This window comes from Sebastes umbrosus, chromosome 2 (genome assembly GCF_015220745.1).
Source record: "Sebastes umbrosus isolate fSebUmb1 chromosome 2, fSebUmb1.pri, whole genome shotgun sequence".
NCBI lineage: Eukaryota > Metazoa > Chordata > Actinopteri > Perciformes > Sebastidae > Sebastes > Sebastes umbrosus.
This window is the reverse complement of record NC_051270.1, coordinates 6,367,032-6,390,594: the sequence shown is the minus strand read 5'-3', so window position 1 is coordinate 6,390,594 and position 23,563 is coordinate 6,367,032. Positions and strand designations below refer to the sequence as shown.

Genomic DNA, 23,563 nt, shown 5'->3' with positions numbered 1-23,563 from the left:
ATGAAGCTTTTTTCTCGAGGGCAGATGGAGTCATTACTTAGCTTTCAGGTAGAAATGAGGATTTCGGGGTTATTAGGTCCTCGATCATTTCAGCTGATGAGCAGCTTGCAGCGCTGTGTCATGTCGTACAGGTCGTAATGGATCTGTATAATAGATTGCAAACAGCTGTCCCCATCGCTTTCCCGCCACACATAACTAGAGTTGGCATGGCTCGGCTAGCTACATCATCTCTCATTTGTCAGGCTGAGGCCCGCTACTCCATTTACCTCTGTAAAAGTTCAAAGTCGACACTCGGTGACGTCACACAGCCCCGACTGCTGCTCCTCTTTATGTTGCTAAGAACTTGTTCAAGCTGCACCACACACATGCAAGATATTTGTGCTTCTGGAGACTTCAGTTTGCTGAAGTCATTATCTAAACCTGTCAATGCTTCATGCTTAACCTTTACACTTTCACTTAGATGAACCCTAAACTCAATTACAACTTGCGTCTAGGAGTAATCATACGCAGAAGTGAGGATTGAGAAAATATCTTAATTTTTCAGAACCTCAAAAAGTCTTCAAAGTTCCTCTTCATGCTGTCTGTGCACCCATTAACCCTGCTGACATGAGAGGGATATTTTGGTGCCACAATGGGCTTTCTTCCCCTGTTATCTACACAGCAGACACAGACAGACAGCTAAACTTTGTGTATGTGTGTGTATCTGTGTGATCAGCTGTGTGTGGGATGTGTAGCAGGACAGATCACAGGGACGGCGGTGGAATGCCACAGTAAGTGTGGGAGTGTGTTCCACTCGGGGGAAGTCTTTAGACTGGTCCCTTTGTTGCACCACGCTACTCACACAGCTCAAAAGCAAAGACGAACCAAATTACCATCCTGACTGACTTTAGTTAGACACACATCTAATTAGCTGAACCTTTCACAGCTGCAGTTCATTTAACTCCAGCGTTTGGACTGCCTTCCAGTCGGACTATTGCTGAGATGTATCCCCTACCCTTTGTGAAATATGAATTTTGTCATTGTTTTTCAGCTGGCAAAACTCATGCAGATTGATCCACCAATTGGATGTTGGAGTGACAGTGTAAATAATACAGTCAATAGTATCTTTTCTGGTACACAGCATTCAGAGCTGAAACAACAAGTTTCAAATTAAGCTTAATTTATTTCATTGTTTAAGGCAGTTAGCAATCAAAATGCCAAACAATCTATGGTTCTAGCTTGTCAAGTATTAAGATTTGCTGCTTATAAAGTCCCAGTGAAATCAAATATTTTAGCGGTGTACAATTACAAGAGGGATTTAAATTAAAATCCTTCGCATTTGATTGGAAAGTGTACGGGCTTCTGTGGCTCCACACACACACCTCACTTGTCGCTAAAAGATGCAGATTAATTGATGGATGGATGTCATGATATTATTGGTTGAAACTGGTTGGTACTAGCTTACGTAAGCACGCGTCATATTTTGTTTTACAGGAAGAAAAGATGATTGATTTTGATATAAAAATACAAAGAAATAGTGTGCAATAGTGAAAATGTGCATATATTGTTCTGTAGGTGCACAATATGACCGGGGATGTGACCTAAAAGGTTTAAAAAGGCATTTTTCATTTCATCTTGACTCTAAATATGTTAAGGTTTTATACTGTTACTGTTAGTAAACTATCTGAAAATATCAATATCAAATATTTAGATTTGTGACAGAATTAAGATAATAATGAAAATATTGACATTGTGACTATTTTCTGACATGTTTTAGACTAAATTACTAATAGATGAATCAGTCAAATAGATCAACATTAATGAAAACAATCATTATTTGCAGCTCTAATAGCATTTTCAAATGAAATATTGAATATTTGCAGTGCTGATGCAGAATAGGGATATTATAGAGTAATTCCTCTAAAACTACCACAGTTCATATGCTGTTGCAAACAGAGGTAAAGGAGATTGTATCTTAACCTCGCATGAAACTTGAAGAGCCAAGTTCAAGCCTCAGTGAACGTCTGAAGTGTCCTTGAGTATGAAACAGAATCAGCTCTGACCTCTGACCTCCTTTTCGGGTGGGGTCAAACAGAAACAGACTTCAGCTTAGGGATCGATAGTTGCACATAAAAAATGTATGTGATGTAAAAGCACAAATCCATTACCTCCAGTCTTTGCTACTAGTTATGGTGTTTTTCTCTCCCTTTCCTTGACCTCAGTTTCACTTGTCAGAGAAGAACAATTCTATTGTGAACCTTGTGATGCACAATGTGATTAACCATCCTTTCTGGCATGGATGCTCTTAACAAACAAAAACAGCTTTTACGCTTTGCTGACACACACCTTACACTGTTGAAACGCTGTAGGCCAGTAGCAAAAGGTCAGAAGCTTTTGTGCTTCTTTGTGGTCAGATGAGACTAATGTGACCAAGTCACTGGCCAAAAGGCAGAGCAAAGTTGAGAGAGTGCACTTTGGTTGTCAGGGTGCTGCTTTAGTGTGTGCGTGTCCTTCTTAGGGAGTCCCCTCGGCTGCTGATGAACGAGGTGTGAGACTGCGGTAAACAAGGGAACAATGAGACAGGGAGTTCAAATAGGATTTGAATCACAAAAATGTGTGTGTGTGTGTGTGTGTGTGTGTGTGTGTGTGTGTAGTCAGAAATAGCAACAGTTTGGCTGAACTTCTAACTTCGCCGAGACTTTTGAAGTTTACTCTTTTTGCTTTTCTCTGTCGAACTGAATGGTTGTCACAGTTACCTCACAAAGGCCTCTTTATCTTCTCTCAGCGCTCTCGCTCTCTCTATCTGTCTTGCCCTCTGCTGTTTTTCTCTCCTTGAGTGTTCTCTGCAGCTTAGTACGCCATGAGGACATTCATGTGACTCTGAAATTATAGATGGTGGGGGAGATGAACTGTGTGTGTGTGTGTTTTGCAAATGAGAAGATGCACAAGGACAGACATCACCCCTTCCCCTTGCACGCACAGCAGTGACATCACCATGTCCAAATCCCCCCCAACAGCATGATGTCACTACCTCAAATCGGACCAATTCGCATGGGCCATCTCAGCCAGACAAAATGGCCAGCAAGTTCAAAGGTCACAGAGAGCAGGGTCGGGCAACAACAAAGAGGTATTATTAACTGAGAGGAAGTACTCGAATGGTGAGCTGGCTTCACTTGATGAACTTATAGCGATATGTTGGTCGGTTCTGAAGCACGTTTTCTTTGGTTTTACTTTTCTAAAAGTCTATAAGTAGTCCTTTGTGTGTAGAGAGGAAGTTGATGCAGTGGTCAGTGTGTCACAGCTGTGTAGCAGTGTGAAATTGTTGCGGTGGCCGTGGACAACGGCATCTTTTCATTGGTTAGAAATGTTTGAAATGCATGTTGATTCATATCGGCAATCATTAGTGTCACATCTGTGGAGATTTGTATTGGCATCATAACTAGGAGAGAACAAGGAGCAGCCATTCTTATACATAGACTGAATGGATTTATTAGGACTTTCTTATGCAGTCCTATGTGTGTTTTTCATAAGTATGAATGCAGAGGGACTCAAGCAATCCCTTTCTAGAGATTAAGTGTACACAAATTAAGTGCATATCTTCTAATTTTCCTGTCTTTGCTTCATCATGTCCCCCCCCCAGGTAATGACCTCTTCCTGGTGGCAGTCCACGAGCTGGGCCACGCCCTGGGTTTAGAGCACTCCAACAACCCGCTGGCCATCATGGCTCCCTTTTACCAGTGGATGGAGACGGAGAACTTCCAGCTGCCCGAGGACGACCGGCGGGGCATACAGCAGATCTATGGTAGGATGTTGTTTTTGGATGACACTTCTCGGGTGCAGTATTTATAATCCTTACAGTATGTTGACATGAGTTGGTGATTTGCAGTTTCTATATAAAATTGAAACCTATTGTTTATGCATTTTTTTTCCAACAACAACATGTCCACTCCGTCAAAGACAATTTTCTTTTAATTTTTATCATAACACAATCCCAATTGGTTGCCTTATTTTATCTGGAAATGCATTTTCGATTGGCATTTCAGAAATATTAAAGGATTGAAAGAATAACACTCTCATATCCGTTATATATGAAGCTACAGCTGGGAGATGGTTAGTTTAGCTTAGCCTTAGGGAAACAGCTAGCCTGGCTCTGTCCAAAGTTAACAAAATCTGCCTACCAGCACCTCTGGTAGGCGGAAAAAACAACACGTTTTGGTCACCGGTGGTTACCGGTATATTGCAACACCCCTAAACCACACCTTATGTTCTTACCCATATTTAATTTAATTGTAATAACATGTATTTCATTCATTTGAATTGGGCCATTTTGAGCTTGACACTTTAGTGCGGTCGTCTCTCTTTCTTCAGTCAGTTAGTCCTATGTCTTGTCATGATGCATAATGTGATGAAACATGTTAACCCCACGTTCGTTTGTCCCTGCAGGTCAACCAGACAGCGGCCCCACCCAGGCCCTGCCCACCGTGACACCCCGTCGCCCGGAGCCCAGGCCACCTCAGACACCTCCTCGACATCCTGACCGCCCCAGGACCACAGAAAGACCAGATCACTACGGACCCAATATCTGTGAAGGGAACTTTGACACAGTCGCTATGCTCCGAGGAGAGATGTTTGTGTTCAAGGTAAATGGTTTGAGGGTCAGGTAGTTGGGTCATTTTAACTTCAGCTAAGGCCTGCTAGCTTCATCAAAGTTATGAGCATAAAACTTTAGAAGAGATATGTTTACCTTCACAATGGTTTATTACTTGTCCTTGCTTGGAAATTCTGTCCGCTTCCAGCAGAGGAGCTGTCCTGACAAGTTAACGGTGTCTATAAATTAGCTATTCTTTTCTGTAGAATCAGTTTGAAACAAATGGCGTGTGCACGGCCAACGAGGGGTCTGGTTTCAATCAGGTCCTTGTGGATTGTAAACCACCGGGGCCAGTGTTCTTTATGAGGCTGAACACTGTTAAAGGGGTGTGGTGTGGTCAGGTGTTTGCCTTAAAGAGCCTCTGGACCCACACAAAACATTCACGAGGGCTGAAGCAGCAGTGAGCTGTTAGAGGGGTTTTTACCTTTAAGAGATTTGTTTTAGAATCTGCCAGTACAGATCATTTCACTGTTGGCTGCAGTTGCTGTCAGCTGGGTTGTATTATTCATTTAATATTTACGTTTTTTTGATATTATGCAACTCAGCCCTGTGATCATGTGTTATTATTATACATCTGTTAAGTGTTTTCACATTAGACTGTATATATATATATAGATGGACGACGTGTCTCCACTTCCTCTCACTGTACCAAAGCGAAGCCAAAATATCCTGCATACAGGAGAGTGCCATCTTGAGGTTTTGACATCATTTGGAGCCAGAGTCTGTGCAGTAGTGACACTAACTCAACTAGTGCAGCAAAACATCCACCCACCTGAAGCTGCCACATAAGACGGTGTTGCTTTTTACAGTCCTAAAAACCTCTCCAAGAAAGGCGTTTGTTTTAGATTAGTTTGTTTGGAACATCATTTTCTTTTCAGTTACATCACCTCTCTCGTACAATTCCCGAGCCGCCGTCTGCGCGACTACTTCACTCCGAGCAGCTGTCAATTATGACGTCTCACCCCCTTTTTATAGCATCAAATAACTTATTAATATATTATATATTAGGGCTGTCCTGAATACCATTTTTTGGGCATCAAGCTTCACGGGTTGTGCAGCAGGCTGTCTTTCTGTCTGTCTCCATCTCCGAGCATAACAAAGAAGGGAAGTCCACACAGTAACAGTTTAAAATAAACCAGTTTATTTATTAAAGATAATTCAATTGAAGCAAAATAAAATCAGTAAGAGTGTAAAGTCAGTAGTCGTGAGTAGTGTCATCAGTCGTCAGTAGTGAGGTGTGGGTGTTGGGTGCTGTGAAACTGTAGTGCTAACCTGAAGTACCTGTAACATGAAGGATAACTTAATATAAGCAAAACAAACAAATCAAGTTGGGAGCCTGAAAGGCGAAGGAGAGAGGGACCACCATCTTTGAATTACCCTGCTTATATCTGCTCCCAGCAGGTGAGGCCGATCTCTTAATGAGAGGGGAGGAACTGAAAAAAGGCAAACAGGCAGGCCAAGACAGACAATCATCTTGACCAGGCTGTCACAACAGTCTATGTTTTCCACCTATTGTGGAGGTAACTGTTTGTGTCAATGTTGCAAGAAATGTATTTATATGGTAAGGTTGAAAATTGAAGGTTAAAATTCAGCAGCAAATAGGACTCCCATTTCTTCCTGTGTGTTTTCTCCTCTTCAGGAATTGTTCAGGGATGCTCCGTACATAGTGCAGCTGGACATAGATAAATAATGATGTCTTCCAGAGGTCAGAGGAGGCGTCCAGTGTTGGCAGATATTAGACAGAGCTGGACAGAGAACACCCAGGCTTTACTGTAAAGGAGCTTCAGCTTCACTTCCAGTTATGAAATCTGACATTTTGACATTTCACAGCAGTAGGGATTCAAACAGCTGAAGATATTATCCGACAGTATCAAACTATCAGCCACATCTTGATCTATATCCCACTGGTAAACCATTTGACGTGCCTACGTCAAAGGGTGAAATATAAAACTACTTTGAGCTGAAAAAAAACAATAGCTGATGCAGGCGTTTCTGTTTGCATTATTACTGTCAAAGAGTAGAATATAACAGAGCCGTGTCCCTCCAAACACACAGTTATCAGTCTATGAATACCTCCTATCTTGGACTGCGAGTGTCTCTGACACTGACCAGTAGTTATTAGACTTGGCGTGCAGCTGCCTGGACAAGTGCTGCACATGGTCAAACGGTTATATCTGTGCTCTTAGGTTTCATCTCTGCCAGTAATGTCTGTGTTCTTGGGTTTCATCCACAGTCATGAAGATAGTCTGGATAGCATTAATCACTGTCCAAAATTAACTTTTTCCATGCCTACTAAACTAATACAAATGACATGATCACAGTGAATGCAGATTAAAAGCAATTTATATACTTTTAGTGCAGTTTTGTTATGTAATTTTAATTTATTTGTGTACGTTGTGTTGTGAAGTGTAATAACTTTGGTGGTGCCATCATCAGGTCAACATTTGTCCAATTATCTGGTTTATGACCACATTCTCACAAATCAAATGGCATTCACATCATCATCAGAAAATGTTAGCATACTAACATACAATGGTGAACATGGTTATAACAGTGGGCGACTTCCAGGTCTGAAAAGTGAAGCCAATGACTCAAACCTGCATTCTTTCTAACAGCCAGCAGAGGGCGACTTCTCTGGTTGCAAAAATAAATCAGATTGAATAGAAGTCTATGAGAAAATGACTGTACTTCTCACTTGATTGATTACCTCAGTAAACATTGTAAACACGAGTTTATGGTCTCAATCGCTATTTTCAAGTCTTCTTCAATACAGCATGATGTTCATTTAGTAAATTATGGTCCCACTTAGAGTCAAATAGACCATAAAGCAGGGGATGCTTTAGGGCGTGGCTACCGTGTGATTGACAGGTCGCTACCACGGCATTGTCTGGTCTGGGAGTTTTCTGCGTTTTCGTCTTTCAACTTTAACCCTTTCACAGTGTGTTTTCAGTTCATGAAAGTTAATTGTAACCTTTTCGTCGCCTAAAAATGTCTTATTCAGCATTCGGTTGTACTTAGCTCCTCCCTCTCGTGTCACTCCTGGTTGCAAAAAAACAAGATGGTGACGGCCAAGACTCTTACCTGAATATGTATCAGCACATGTGACAGTGACACTAAGACAAAGGCTGGGAATGCTGTAGCTTTGTTGTCTTCTCTCACTTCTTCATAGTCCCACGGTCAGAGAGTGTGTCGGAAAGGACAAAGATTGTCAAGTGACAAACGCACTTCGCACTCAAAATGTTGTCAGCTATACTGTTATTAATTTATTTGTTTTATTGTCGCTGGACTTGGGATTCATTTCTGACTGCGCTGTTCGTATTCAAATTGTCCTCATGTAAATTTAGAAGAGATGCCTCCACTGTTCAGAAATTGCAGTTATTAATGGCAGTCATTGTTCTTCTCTGCTCTTACCCTGCATAGGCAAAATGACTTACTTAATGTACTGTGTGAGTGGGAGTAATCTGTAGCACATCATACCACTCTCTCTTCTCCACAAAGCCCTGTCCATTAAAAGAAGAAAGGGGCTGTCATTTCTTTTATTCACTTTTAGTATTTCTTCACTGCAGAGGGTTGGACACGAAGACAACCAGCAGAGCACACGGAGCTGCTTTCAATATTGAAACTCCCACACTGAGATCTGGTCTGTTCTGCTGAGGACTAATATGGTCAACTCAGTCTTAATCTGGTCAACGCAAAAAGGGAGCTGCTGTCAGACCACACAAATCGAAGAGCGCGCACTCTGTTTCGGTTCCTCTCAGCTCTCGCCAGCCCATCTCCGTTCTGTTCCATTCCACACCGTGCCGCGCCGCCTTGTCTGCCAGCGTGTCCTGCGTGAAGGACAAAACTGGCTGTGCTTGCCAGAAAGAAGCAGCAGCGAGCATTTTACCGTTACATTATCCAGGACGAGCAGGGCGACTGACTCACCACTTATGAATGAGTCTGAGGGCTTCTGGTGTAAATCTGTCTGCCTGCGCGTGTGCACAGCATACAGAGTAGATATCAATGTTCTGTACTGAGGTTAAAATATGCTACTAGTGATTTTGTGCAGCTGACTTGATAATGAAATCACTCTAACAGTTCTTTATAAAAAGGTATCTTGTACCAGGCTGTGATCAACGCAGAGAGTGCACTAAGGGGACGTGATAAAGCCACCAGAGCAGAGACTGACTATTATTAGCCTGCCAGGGTTCCACTATTGTTAGTTTATTGTACGTTCTGGTCTAGTTATCCTGCAGATCTCAGTATGCTTGGCATGAGGACCATCGAGCATTACTACAGTACAGCACTGTCGGACCTCAGTGGGTCAAATAATTAATATCAGCTGACTAATGAAAAGAGAATACCTTTCTTACAGCAGCTATCCGTGCATCCACTGCATACTCCTGTGCATAGGAATGTTTTGAAAAGGCAGAGGGATGCACTTACGCCATATGTTTTGAACTTATGTAGGTATTGGTTTACTTTGGATTTATTTCAGTGTCAGCCAAGAATTAAGAAAGAGAAAAAGAGAAATTACTGAGTTTTTGAATGAATAAATAATAATAAATAAATAAATAATAATTATAATAAATATTGTATAATATATTATTGATTACATAACTAAATATTATTATTATTATTATTATTATTATTATTATTACTACTACTAATAATAATAATAATAATACATATGTACATAAGTATTTTTCTTGTAATTTATTTTTTTTATTCCATATTTCTGTTTCTTGTCTTGTCTGTTTCAGTTTCTTGTCAATACATCAAAGCCTTGTATGTAAAAACCTACTTGGCAATAAACCTGATTCCAATTTTTTTCAAGCTGTGTTTAACTGACGATAACACTCAACCACTCTTCTTGATTTTGTCCCCCTCAGGGCCGTTGGTTCTGGCGGGTGCGTAGGAACAGGGTTCTGGATAACTACCCCATGCCCATCAGTCACTTCTGGAGGGGCCTTCCTGGAGACATAGACGCTGCCTACGAGAGACACGACGGCCGGTTTGTCTTCTTTAAAGGTAAGCAGCAAAAACACACGCAAATGATAGGGTGAATGAAGAAGAGTTATGCGGTGGGTTTTGTGCATTGAAGCTCACACTAGTCTGCACCTCTGTGTGTACATTCTCAATGTTAGAAATTCTTGGTTTTGTAACCCAAAATAAGTCGCCGGTTTTATGTTGGGGTCACATGTTTCTCGTATACTTGTTGTTTATGTTGTGTCAACATCGGCTAGATGAACCAATCGTGACACCAAAATGAAAAAATCCCAGGTAACTTGGAAAGAAGTCCCATCATCTGAATCTGCTACCGTTTACCTTGCAGCCCAATGGGGGGAAACAAATCAAATGGCCTTATTGATCGTGTATCATTTATCACTCATTACTGTAAAGAACAAAACAAGAGCAGAGAAACTTGGTACCTTTTATCTTCTAGGTCAGGGAAGAAGTATTGAATCATGCTTAATATAGCACGAACCTGCAACTATCATATGTTTGAATTATATAAAAACAGATAACAAACTAAAGTCTTGCATCTAAACTACATTTCATAAAAGCGTTTTTGGAAGATCATCAAACCGACTGACTCACATTCACCTCTTCCTCAGTACTCCTCTTATCCTCCTCCACTCGATCTCCTTTAGGGGATGAACATACCGTCTACATTTCTGGTTATTGTTGCTGTGACAACAGGCCCGGGCCTGTTCTCAATAATCTTCTTCTGATATTATTAGCTGTCACTTTTCGAGCACGACAGACTTCCAGATGCAACAACAGCCTTCGAGAATATGTCCAGTTCTGAACATTAGGGTTCTATCTGCTTAACAGCATGCAGGGAAGTAACATACATACTTTGTATCCCAGCACTTTTATGCTTAAGTAGCAACAATGACAAACAACACCGGTGTTTGGATTCAGTTTCCAGTGAAGCGGCGCTGTTTATTCTGCCATGCCAATACACGATCACAGTTGGATTCACTAGATGCTGTAGGAGAACACAAGATCCAGGTTTTATTATAAGTCTGTCTGTCTTACGTATGTAGCAGCATGTCAGCTCTTAAAGGTAAAATATTCTTCGTTTTTCATCTTTATAGATAAGATATTGCAATTTTCTAGTAGTGCAGGGTTCGTATCAGGAGCATATGGAAGTATACCCCGCATAGAAAGCCATCCACCATCTGCTTTCTTCTCTACCACTTAGATACTTTCATAATGCCCCATCATGTCTTAATGCTTTCATATTGTAACAGTAAAAGAGATTCTGGAGCCTTTTTCATCTTCTTCAGATTATGTTGAAGATATACACACCCCCACCTCCCTAAGAAAGTGCATAATGTATTCTACATGCACGGCATAAATCTCTTTTAGCACAGCTCGTTATTTGCACTGAGAGTCACTGAGAGTAGCTTGTCTTTTACAACGGGGGGATAAAGTTTGCTGAACGAAAAAGAAAGAAGTCAGTCTTTAATGCGGCTCGACTCTCGGAGCTACAGGCTTTGGGGCAGCTGTTGATGAGGAGGAGGAGGAGGATGATGTCATCGGCAAGCCTCTCAGTGTGACACTTGGCTGGGAGCCTATTAGCAGAGAAGGAACAAGAGGAATGAAGAGGAAGGAAAGAAAAAGGAAGGAAGGAAGGACTCGCAGGCTTGAGTGCACAAGAGAAGGGGAGACAAACTCAGATCTTTAAATGGACCAATCACATCAGTCAGCAACTGTCAGTGTGAAGACAGCAGTCCTTTTTCAATCTGTGCTTTTTTTCTGCACTTTTGGCAGTAGCCAAGGATGTTGATGCCGGGAAGTGTTCTTGTTCCATGGGATACTTTGGGAGCTGATATTGAGATAGACAAGTATCACATTATACAATTTGCATCAAATCAGAGGAGACAGTGGACAACGAACCCCACAACTCTCACAGTCTACGTTTCCCAAGTGGGGAGGCTATTATCATAACCCCCTGCTGTGCTGAGTTTGGTGATTCCTTGTGAGGAGTGACAAGGCCAGTGTTAAGACGCCAAATACCAACGCTGTACAGATTCTGCATTGGTAATATAATCAATTCCACACGTGTTGGCTGGCTGAACTGTTACTCCCAATTTTAATTTGGGGATTTTCTAGATGAGATATATAGTTTCAGCTGGGAGATGTGTTTGAGTGGTGAGTTTGCTACGTTCATCAAGCTCCCTTCGATTTTTCAGTCTACTAATTTAACAAAATAAACTCACATTTTGTCAAGAAAGGAAATATTCTTACACCCATTCTCCAGAAAAATACAACACTACACCTTCTGAATTCAAGTTTCTCTCTTTCATCGAACTAAGACAGGCTTAATTGCCTTGTTAACTCATCATACAACGTCAACATACTTCATTCAAACTAGACAGAAACAAAATAAAATTCACCAAAGCTTCTTGGTTACTCTTTTCCAACAATCCCCGACTACTTTGGTCGAAGTTGGAGTTAGATGTGAAAATATGCTGGCTCGACACACTGTTTTTCCCTGCCGTGCACTTAGTTTTAGCGCTGTGCAGCTGCCCACCGAGCAGCGGCTCTCACTCGTTCTTCGGAGGCAGACAAAATATAATTACAAAAATTGCCCAAAAAAATCACAACCAAACAAAATAACTGCCGACATACTCAGCCAATTTACCAACTACAAAAAAAGGTTTGAAGGTGCTAAATGCGAGATTGGGAGCATATCTATTGCTTCTGCATGGCTCTCAACATGGAAACGACTAAATTGGCAACTCATAGCTAAAGGTGCTAACAGCGCTAACAGTGAAAACTACGACAGCAGCGCTGACAGAGCTAACAGTGTTAACCTGGGGGGGAACCAGAGAGTTGGTGCTACGCTTCCGCAATGGCGCCGTCAGTCGGGAAAGCATTGTCAGCGGTAACTGCCGTATAAGAGCAGCAGGTGTTAGCTAGCCAATGGGGCACGCTCACATGTACTAAAAGTATGCACAGTCGGCCCGGCTATGTCAACAAAGCACAGAGAAGCTCTGATTACAACACAGAGAGAAAAATAGTGACTTCATTCTCTGCTCAGGTAGACATTACTCCTCTATATCTTTACATAGCAAATGGTTGTTTGCTGCTATATTAATGCTCTGAATATCTAATTCAACACCTTTAAACTCGGCATATTGAGAAAGATCCTGATTGAAGGGTGGATGGAGGGAGGGATTAATGGATATTGGACATCAAATATCTAAAATATTTATTTTGAAGCGTGTAATCCATCCACTTCTCTAACACAGCTGTTGTATTATCCAGGGGTTTCACAGCTGTATTATCCCAAACAAGTCCAACTGTAATAGAAACCAAACTGTTTATCCCTTTAGAGAAACAACAGATACGCAGCAGGAAAGAATCAAATCTATAGGTCACTGTGGCGCTGCGGTGTAGTTGTGGAAAGTCATGGAATAAGTCATGGGATTTTACATCAGGGCCGCGCACCGCAGGAGCCCTGGGAAGCATTGCGTCAACCCCTTGTTCTCTCCAGATGCTGAGTGCAGAGCTTTCATTTTAAACAAGGAGCAAGGGGCCGGAGGTGGGTGGATGGATGGGTGGATGGGTGGGTGTGGTGGGGAAGAGGGAGGGAAAAGGCGGATTGAAGCCAAGAGGAGAGATGTAATGTTGCCAGAGGGAACGGAGTCCCCCCTGTCTGACACAGTGAAGAACAATAAAACCTTCCCTTCAGCGGGAAATCTGCTTCAGCCTGACATGAGACAAGCCGCTCCTGACGGATAATTACCAGCCAAACCGAAACTCCTCAGTCAATGATGTACTCATTTCTGCTGTGCTTTTTGATCGCTTGCCAACAAATCATTATTGCGTTCATACAATTTACAAGTGTGTAAATGCTGGTTGGGTTTCTGTGATTGTTCTTAGTGTTCTCTTTGTATTCCTCATTCACTTTCAATTATTTGTCATATTCTGTGCCAGCAAATTAAATGTGTGCACACAAGCATAATGCATGTATGGGTACATCTGTTTTTCTATGTGGAGGTGTGTGTAACCAAGTGTGCATGACATATACAGTATGATCGTGTGTGCTAACATTTTCCAGGAGTCCATAAGGGTTATGAGTGGGGGTGGATAGGGAATGTACCGAGGCATGCACCATAAAGGATCATTAAGCACTTTCCTCTCCTCTCCTCTCCTCTCCTCTCCTCTCCTCAGGAAACAGATTCTGGCTGTTCAGGGAGGCTAACCTGGAACAGGGCTATCCACTGGAGCTGGTTGATTATGGTCAAGACATTCCCTACGACCGAATAGACACGGCCATCTGGTGGGAGCCATCCGGCTACACTTACTTCTTCCAAGGAGACTGGTAACATAGCCCGCAACCTGTCAATAGCATCACATGAAACCCCTCTAATTCACCTGCTACCCAGTATATCATGTATTAGCATATCAATAGGTTGATAAGCTCTAAACGTTTAGACGGCCTTTTACAGCTTGATCTCAACCCTTATTATTCCATGAATCAAGTTCAAAATGTATTGCATATGCACAAATACATGGAGTCAGTCTTTTGTTAGCTCTGTGGAGGGCAATGTCGGTCCGCCACTTTGGTCCACGCCGAAATCTCTCAGTAACTGTATGATAGATTGGCATGGCATTTGGTGCAGACAGTCACGTCTCACTCAGGATAGCTTGTAATCATTTTAGTGACTCCCTTACTTTGCATCTAGCTCCATCATCGGGTCAAACTTTTAATTTGTCCAGTGCCTTAGTTTATGACCTGACATTCAGCCTCAGCCATACTTTGTGTCAGCTGTACTATATTATCATGCTAACATGCTAAAATAAATTAGTAAACATCATACCTGCGAAACATCAGCATGTTAGCTTGTTAAAGTCAGCATTTAGCTCCAAGCATCACTGTGCCTAAGTACAGCCTCACACAGCAGGCTGTAGACTCTACAGTATATCTTAGTGTAAGACATACGGTAACCACAGGCGCCACAGTAGATGCAGTTTGGTTCCTATACTCTTTAATGCAAAGACAAACACTGCTCAAACTACTCCAGCAGTAACACACTGGATTGATTTTCTGATTGATTTTAGCTTCAAAGACTGTTTATTTGTATTTTTAATAATGTATATCTTTTATTTTACTTTAAATGAGTTCACATGATGAAGTCTATACAGTACAAAAACAAAACAGGGGCTACATACTGTATATTATATTGATATTGAGACTAGATATTGTCTTAGATTTTTGGCACAAATGTTGTCTTTTCCTGGTTTTAAAGGCTGCATTACGGTAAAGTGATGTAATTTTCAACCCAATGATCAACCCTACAATATCGATATCGAGGTCAACAATATTGTGATGTTTGATTTTTTCCATATCACCCAGCCCTAGTGTGAAGGTTTTATGTCTATCCACTTGGAGTCTTTTGTTTTTATTTCCATATAAAGACTGAAATGAGATCACACAGGAACACTTGATGTTAGAGATTCACAGCATTGCCCTGTGTGTATTAAGCTGTACAAGAGGAATAGCTGCGGCTGTATTTGTGCAGCTCTTTGTTAACAAAGTTAGAAAGTTCTGTGAACAGTACAAACATACTGTAGAGCAGAAATAAGACAAATGTATGCAACGGTAACATATTTATGAACATACCCATAGAAAGATAATAACACTTTAGGCCTGCGAATCCAATAAGGCATCGCTGAGTACAGTATGACTGACTGACTTGCTTAAGGTTTACTAGTGCATTTACACCGTACTGTTTTATACACACCATTTAGGCCCACCATGTACTGAACTGTGTGAGAAGACAGTTGATAAACAGTAACAACCATCCTCTCTGCTGCTGTCTGCAGGTACTGGCGCTTCAACGAGCAGTCGCGCTTGGCCGACCGCGGCTACCCGAAACCAATCAACATTTGGGATTCGTCGGTGCCCTCTTCTCCCAAGGGGGCCTTCCTCAGCGATGATGGAGGTGAGCTGAGACCAGAAGAGGGGTTTCTCTGTGTGTGTGTGTGTGTGTGTGTGTGTGTGTGTGAAAAAGGGTGAAGAGGGGCCGGGGCGGACAGAGACGCCTGAAACAAAGGATCAGGGTGTGGTCACGCAATCATCAGGAGAGAGAGGGGATGGCTTGTGTGTGTGAATTTGACCCTGAAGTGCTTTTTGCTTTGCTGTGCTTGGTTAGAGTGACAATAGAGAGAAGTGATCCAATCTCCAGCAGAGACTTTATTAAAGACAGTAAACATTTTTCCATTTATACAACAAACTATTTTGGAATAAACAATAGAATAAAATAAAATAAACAATTTTGAGTCAAATTTTGGAAGCTATTAAAGGAATAGTTTGACATTTTTGGAAATACACTTACTTGCTTTCTTGCAGAGTCAGGTGAGATGATTGAAACCACTCTGATGCCACTCTCGATAGTGAGAGTGGTATCAGTCTTCTCATCTAACTAAAAATATTGAATTATTCCTTTAAATGTGTGTCTTTAAATCGTTGTGTTGCCTGATGTCTTCTGCTCTCCTTGCCGTCTCCAGCGTACACCTTCTTCTACAAGGGATCCAAGTACTGGAAGTTTGACAACCACCGCATGAAGAGCGAGCCGGGCTACCCCAAGTCCATCCTGAGAGACTTCATGGGCTGCAGCGTGGACCTGGACCCAGACAAGGACAAGGACACGGACACCGACTCGGGACGCAAATACCCAGACTTGAACCGCCCGCCGATCAACCCGGACGCGGAGGGCCGCGACGGCGACAAGGGCAAAGACCGGGAGGGGACGGATCGCGGCGGGACGGACAAGGACGCGGGCAAAGGGTCGGACGGCGACAAAGACGAAGACTACCGCGAGGGTCGCGAGGAAGACACCAACGAGGTGGACGTGGTGCTGAAGGTGGACGACAGCGAGGAGCGGACCATGAACATCCTGATGGTGACCATCCCGCTGGTCCTGGTGCTGTGCATCCTGGGGCTGATCTACGCCATCATCAACACGCTGCAGAGCAAAGGGGCGCCGCGGCTGCTGGTGCACTGCAAGCGCTCGCTGCAGGACTGGGTCTGACCCTGGACGTTAGGGAAACTCTGAACTTAGACACCAACCCTCCTCTAATCCAAGCCTCTTACCAGCGATCCATCCGTCTCAGTGGCTCCCGCAACCTTTAGTACATGTGGTAGTAGATCCAATACTGTACTGATACACAAACTAGAAGCAAGCATAATGATGTCTTACTTACACACACACCACCCTAACCTCCTCCCGTCTCCCATGGTGCTCTACAATGCGTTGACTGTAGTCTATTTATATGAGAGAAGTTTGCACATTGTTTTTTTTTTGGTTCATTTTGTGTGAATTATTGTTGTTGTTATTATTATTTCTAAACCAGGAAGGCCGTTCTATTCTCTCTCTCTCTCTCGTATCTGCACCGCCTTCCTCCCTCCCCTAATCTCAGTAGGGGCTTTGTCCTCGCTGATAACTCCACATCTGCTTATGCTATCACAGTTACCACAAAAGAAAGAAATGCAAAGGGTTAGAAAAGAGTGATTTGTAGACGGACCACTATGCTTCAAGTAGGTTTCTATAGTGTTCCTTCCTCCTCTCATCGTCTTCTTCCTTTTCTTTCCTTTGCTCTGCAGTACAGTATGTCACATTGTGGTGGGAGGTGAGTTAGAGAGAAACAGGGTTTGGTCAACAGACAATTTCACTGTAGTTTACATTAAGAGGTATTTACGAGGCTTACCTTGAGCCCAGATATGATCCTCCCTTTGATTCCCTCTGACACCTGCGGTTGTAACTCTGAAGGCTGGATCAGTTTGTTGTCATACTAAGGCACTGCTTTGGTTTTCAAGGATAATTCCAGTTTATTACAACTTATTTTTATAATAATTTTATTATTATTTTCGTGACTATGTAAATCAGACCCAAGTTGTAATAAATAGTAATTATCCTTTAAATTCAGATCACTACTGCCTTGTTTTCCTTCTTTATCTTGTGCTCACACAGTTGGACAATAGGTCTACCTTCTTTATTTTCCTTCTTTGGAAAAAACATTTAAAGAGCTCTTTGGCTGAAAAGGGTACAGACTTTAAAGGGGATCTCTTCCCTTAACTTTCATTTATGTGGCTAATTCTCCTCTCTGTCAACAATAAGACCTTTTCTTTGTGCTGGAGAGGAGACAGACTAATGGTTCATTTAAAGAAGTCAGCTCACTGTGAAATAACACGAGAGAGGGAGCATTCATTGCATCGCTCTTTGTGTGCGTGTGACATAAAACAAGGGAGAAACAAAGCAAAGCCGCGGCCTTTAACTTTCAGAACAGGATGTGACACCACAGATGCAACACAGCAGTGGCTGGGTGCAGTTAATGTACCGTGCAGCTCGTAATGGACTTTTTACTGCTGGTGGACAATTCAAGAAAGTTCACAGATGACCTGTGTGTGTGTGTGTGTCTATATGTTGTAAATATAATGTAGCTGTAAGCACCGGGGTGGGCTCGGGCCATGCGGGCTCATGTGAACACAGACTAATCCTCTTCATTAAAAAACAGCAGGTGTGTGTGCAAATGCCGTTAACCCCCGCGACCCCTAAACTAAACCTTGAACTCCCAGAACCAAAACACTCCCCACTCCCCTTTCATCTCACAAGAACGGAGATGGGACGAAGGGGAGTGAGGGGCACAGAAAAAATGTACATCTCAACTACTCATTATATCAGTATGAAAAGAAATGTAGGTCGATTTTTTTCCTGTCGTTCCTGGCATTCATTGATTTCCATTTATTTTTTTTGAAGAATAAAAATCACGCAGACTTTTACAAGTACACTACAAAAATAATTCATTATACAACTTTTTATTTTTTTTATTTTAGAGTTTGCTTACTGATTTTTATACTGTACAGAAATGAATGGAAATGAATGGCTGCCATGGAAACATACACTGAGTAGTCTAAAGGATAACAGCATTCACCTGACCCATTTGTGAATACATTATCAATATTTTTTTAGGGTCAGGCGACATTATCCATATAAAAAGACAAAGTCTGGCCCCTTCCGGTGGATCCCATGGGACCCTTTTTTGGAAAAAATATGTACGGTAGTCAACGGCGAGAGACAAATATTTTTTTATTCCGTTTGAGTTGTGCCATGAATCACACATATGATGTTTTTCAATTTAAAAGATATTTTTGCAAGTCAAGAAAGTCTCAGTTTGTCGTAAAACAGTTGGTCAGACTGTGAAAATACGTAAGGTAGGTTTGTCGTAGTATCATTTAGTTTTGTGTGAAACCGCTCAGTGAACTACATCTCTCCTATCGCACGATGTACGTCCCCAACACTAGCTAGCTATCTCAGCTATGTTCCACGCACAAATGTGACGTTATTTTACCTGATGTGTTTTATTCAGCAACTCTTGGTCTTTTTATCAGCCGGGAAGAGAAAGAACGAGCGAGACCCGTTGCTGGTGTGAGTCGTGGATGTATAAAGAGAACTGGATACAGGGTTGGAGGCGGGCTCTTGTTCATTCCTATGAAAGTTGCTCAGTGGCTCATGAAGCCAAAATGGCTCGACTGCAGAGTGATGAATCACCAGGATCATCCGTCAATCTTCCGCATCCATTGGGCCAATAGAGCAGGCGCAGTAGCATTTCCTTTAACCCCGCCTAATTACGGATTTTCACAGTCTGATACTTCAACAGTTTTACAACAAACTGTGACTTTCTTGACTTGCACAGTTATGTTTTAAATTGACAAACATCATTTGTGCGATTCATGGTGCAATTCAATTCCACCGGAAGTGTCGGGACTTTGCCTCTCTATTGTTGTGGAATAAGCGACCCTATTTCAAGAGATTCAAAAATTGTAGCAGCAACAAAAAATTTGAAATTCTCTAATCATTGCCAGTTTTGCAATATAAATAAACACATAATAATTGCAAACCAGCCTCAGATGAGACAGAGAGAGAGAGACAGTGTAGGAGTGGGCGAATTTAGAGTGCGACTCCAAACGTGAATGGGAGGAAGGCTTATCCGAGGTGGCATTAAGTAAGCTGCCAATCTGACCAGAGGGGGCTCAGCTCGCTCGGCTCAGGTTACAGATGTGGACGGGGAGGGTGAGGACAGACTGGATTTGATGCCGCTGAGACAAGGGAAGGGGGGAAAGAGGGGAGGGAAGCTGACCTCGTCTCCCTGAGCTTACAAAGCTTGGATCTCAGGAATAAGGAGGGGTGGAAGACAGAGACAGAGACAGAGAGAGAGACTTTGATGGCTCTATCCCACTGGCAACAGCTTATGTGACCCAAATTCTCCTGTTAGCTCAACAACAGTGCTACCCTAAAGAGGAAGCTTACAGGTGACACATCTTTTTTTTGTAGTTGTGAATGCACACGTTTAAAAACCTGCATATTGATTCCAGCTGTGCCTCACAGGCAGTATGTTGACAGACATATGCAGATACGTATTATAACACTGCTGTTCTGTTGCTTCACCCTCCAGCTGGGTGAAGACAGGTCGAGGTGAGACACCCAGAGGTAAAGTTAACAGGACACTTAACTGAAAGGAAGGGAAAAGGAAGAGCATAATCAGCCGTCACCAGAACTAAAGAGATTGATCTGTGGCCAGTCAATAGCGGTTGCCAGGAAACGGTGTCCTGTGTGCATCGCTCACCTCCTCGCCATCAGGGTGGAGGGGAGGGTGGTGGGGTTGGCGGACGTAGCTAATCAGCGTTAAAAGCACCCCTACCCCCCCTTCCTCCTCCGCTCTCTCCTCTCCTGTACTGTCCTGTTCTTCCGTTGGTCCTACAGGCGCATCATCAATGCTTAGACAGCCCCGTGTCTGGACAGGCTCAGAAAAAATGTCGACTCATTGCACTAGACGCGCCGTTTGTTGTTTATCAAAGCCTCCTTTTCTCTCCTCCGTAACCTCCACACTGCGAGCCCATGGGGAGTTACCACTTCAGAAGCTAAAGACAACCACTTCAAAGTTGTAAAAAAAGTAGATTGTATCTGAAGTTTTCTTTACTTGAAATCACAGTTTGAGAGCTTCTCTGTAGGGGGACAGTGACGGGGGATTCTTTTATAGGACAGCGAGCAGAGGAGAGGAGAGGAGAGAGGGGATATCGAAAGGTTTGGAAAGCGAGCTTTCCGGGCTGATTGATGCGTGTGTGTTTGTGTGTCGAGGTGTTCAGTTAATCAGCTCCACTCTCCATAAGCGAGGCCTGTTTTCTGACTGTAAATCTCCCACACTCTCTCTATCACCACCCCTCCGCGTACTCAGCCCAGCCCTCTGAAAGCCCGGGGGGATCGTAATAACAACAATGGCCTTCTCTCTCTCTCTCTCTCTCTCTCACACACACACTCTTTCTCCTCCCCCTATTTTCTCTCTCCCTAATATACACACACACACACACACACAAACACATCATTGTCTTCCCCAACCTCACCTTCCTCCCCTCCTCCACCTCCTTCCACTTAGGAAACCAGTCCAGGCCGAGGTCCAGCCTCACACAGCAGAGCCTGTTTTTAGATCCACCTCCCTTGTTCAGCAACTTTTTAATAGCGTGGAAGGATTCCCCTTGAAAAACACTGTACCTGTCAGGTTTTGTTGAAGGCAGCAACAGGATTCAGATTTCAAGTTGCAAAAAGATGTTGTTGTTGGTTTCGGGGCCTTGATGCAAAATTTAGGTGAGGTTAGGATTAACGCTGAGCTTTCATCTTTCTCAGGATGTGTTTCTGTGAACACCGCATTGTTAAGCGTTCCTCATTCTGCCCTGCTGTTTTTGGCTCTGAACGTGGCCTTTTTATACCTTTTCTTTTTTTTGTTTTTGGTCTTTTATTTTAATGAACATCTCTGTTTAAAAATCGCCACAATCACTCAGAAGGCAGGTCTTCTTCTAGCTGTGTCTGTGCACTGTTTTGTGTTTCAGCTTCCCGCGGTCATCGTGTTTCCTTCCCCCTTCCTAATAACCGCAAGCTTAAAAAAAAGCCATTGCATCAGCCCCCCCGTGCAAAGACTGAACTCTACCAGGATCAATAATAACGGACTGAACAGATCAAAGAAAAAAAAATCCGTCCAACGCGCCTGTGTTCTGTCTCAGATTCCACTCGGGGTCGACTTTGTGGCTTACGATGGCTCGAACCCAAAGGATCGTGGGTTGTCCAGATGTTTCTCTCTTTTCCCAGAGTGCATCTCACCTCGCTCATCCACTCTGAAACCACTCATTTTTAAATCACCACTCGGCTAACTCGTCCGCTCGCCGCGGGCGGGGGGAAGTGAGGCGGAAAAGATGGCTCGCAAATGACTTTCAGCATCTGTGTCGTCGCTTTGCCCCCCGGTCGAGTGCAGCGGATCAGCTCTCACGGCGCTTCAGACAGGCGTTGAAGCCCGCTCAAGAAAACTGTTTTCATCCACTAACTGCAGCTACAGTAGAGAGTAGATTTCGTTGGATTCAGTCGATTCTTTGCTGACCATCAATAGTGGAACACTAGGCCTCTCTTCATTACTACCCGAGTAATGAAAAAACTCATCCCTGCCTGGGACGAGATAGGGAAAAATACAACAAAAGCAGTCGATCAAAACAGATGTCTTTGATAATTGTCTTATTTTTTTATTTTTTATTTTGTGCATTTGTTTCTCTCCAAACTCGTTAGGACATTTTTTTTGTTAATAACATTCCAATTAGTTTTTTTTTTTTTTTGATTGGTTGTTAGTGTTTTTTGTTTTTCTGTAGAAAAGATTTTATACATTTGTGTTGTTGTGTGTTCACCTCTAGTTGAGTGTGTTAACAAGCCATGCTGGACATGTACACATTAAAAAATTGCTCTGAAAATATTCAAAAGGAGTGTTTTTGTATGCAGAACAATGCTTTTCTGAACTATCTGAAGAGAATTACAACTGTGCACACACGCCCTCCGCTCTCTTCCTGCGGTGAGGTCACTGTCCATAGGGCCTTGCTTCCTGTCTCACACGGGACAGGCAGCAGAGCTGGCTTTATGGACCATGGGAGGAGAGAGAGGGTGGGGGTGGGGGGGGGGGTCTGGCTGATCGCCAGGAAGCCACATGAACGGGGAGGAAGTTAGCGAGCAGCTTGCAGAGCCTATAAGAAACCGACGGGGCAGCGGTGTCATCACGCTGAGAGGAAATTCATTGTTCGTAGCACCACGAGGGTTTTTTCTGGGATGGATTTAATCCAAAAACCAAAATTACAGAACAGAGACTGACGGCAGCCTTTAATGAGATGTTATTGTGACTCGGAGTGAGTTGTTGCCAAGACCGGAAATGAAGCGACACCTACTCGCATACCGTCGCAGGCGTAATTGACCCAAATTGACATCAAATTATAGTTATTTTGTCTTCGTCGGAGTCCTCGTGATCAATTAATGGGGGCTATTATCTGAGGGCTGCAAAAAGGTGTTTATCACGGATGAAAAAGAGAAAACAAGATTTACTAGAGAGAAGTCTAAAGGGGGGACAGACTGTCTGTCTGGCACATTGGTCCAGAGTGAGATATCTCGCCAACTATTGGGTGGGAAGTAGTAGTACAGATAACAATGGTCCACAGAGGATGAATCCTAACTTAAAGGACACATTGTCAACAGATCCTTACCAAAACCAAGCATACATTGGTACATCTCTCATGTTCTGACGTCCCTACCCTGCCTTTGGTACTCAGTCAGAACCAAGCCCATTTGTTCCTACTGAAGACATGAATGTTAAAAAACTGGTCACAAATAAATACATCATTTCATTTTTAAAAAGTAGGGCTCGGTATCGTTACCGCATGGGTACCGCATTTATATCGAACACCACAGACGTGTAGTATGGCCATACTTTTGGAACATTTTGGCGGCATCTCGGCACGCTGAACTGCCAGCTCCATCAAACACACCGCGCTCAACTTCACCACACCACAGACTAGTTGTGCTGCGGTCAATCACACTTTGCATTAAATCGAAGAACGCTTGTGGTGATTGGCTG

General features: G+C 42.9%; 1 protein-coding gene and 1 long non-coding RNA gene across 3 annotated transcripts in view; one reads left to right on the top strand and one right to left on the bottom strand.

Annotated features, from left to right (window-relative positions):
* The window catches only part of mmp15b (matrix metallopeptidase 15b), a 39,628-nt gene extending 21,308 nt beyond the window's left edge, over window positions 1-18,320 (top strand). Inside the window, exons 5-10 of one of the 2 annotated variants that reach the window (XM_037794668.1) lie at window positions 3,620-3,781; window positions 4,423-4,619; window positions 9,499-9,637; window positions 13,799-13,949; window positions 15,455-15,573; window positions 16,139-18,320. In XM_037794668.1, the coding sequence (XP_037650596.1) occupies window positions 3,620-3,781; window positions 4,423-4,619; window positions 9,499-9,637; window positions 13,799-13,949; window positions 15,455-15,573; window positions 16,139-16,662 (1,292 nt within the window). In that variant the 3' untranslated portion in view covers window positions 16,663-18,320. The remainder of the gene's footprint in view (window positions 1-3,619; window positions 3,782-4,422; window positions 4,620-9,498; window positions 9,638-13,798; window positions 13,950-15,454; window positions 15,574-16,138) is intronic. The other variant, XM_037794658.1, reaches the window with a different exon arrangement.
* Window positions 1,351-21,155, bottom strand: LOC119503124. The gene is made up of 3 exons (XR_005210250.1): window positions 20,983-21,155; window positions 2,320-2,325; window positions 1,351-1,361 (listed from the first exon to the last, which is right to left on the bottom strand). It is a non-coding gene; the product is annotated as an uncharacterized LOC119503124 (long non-coding RNA).
* Window positions 21,156-23,563: the final 2,408 nt, after the last annotated feature.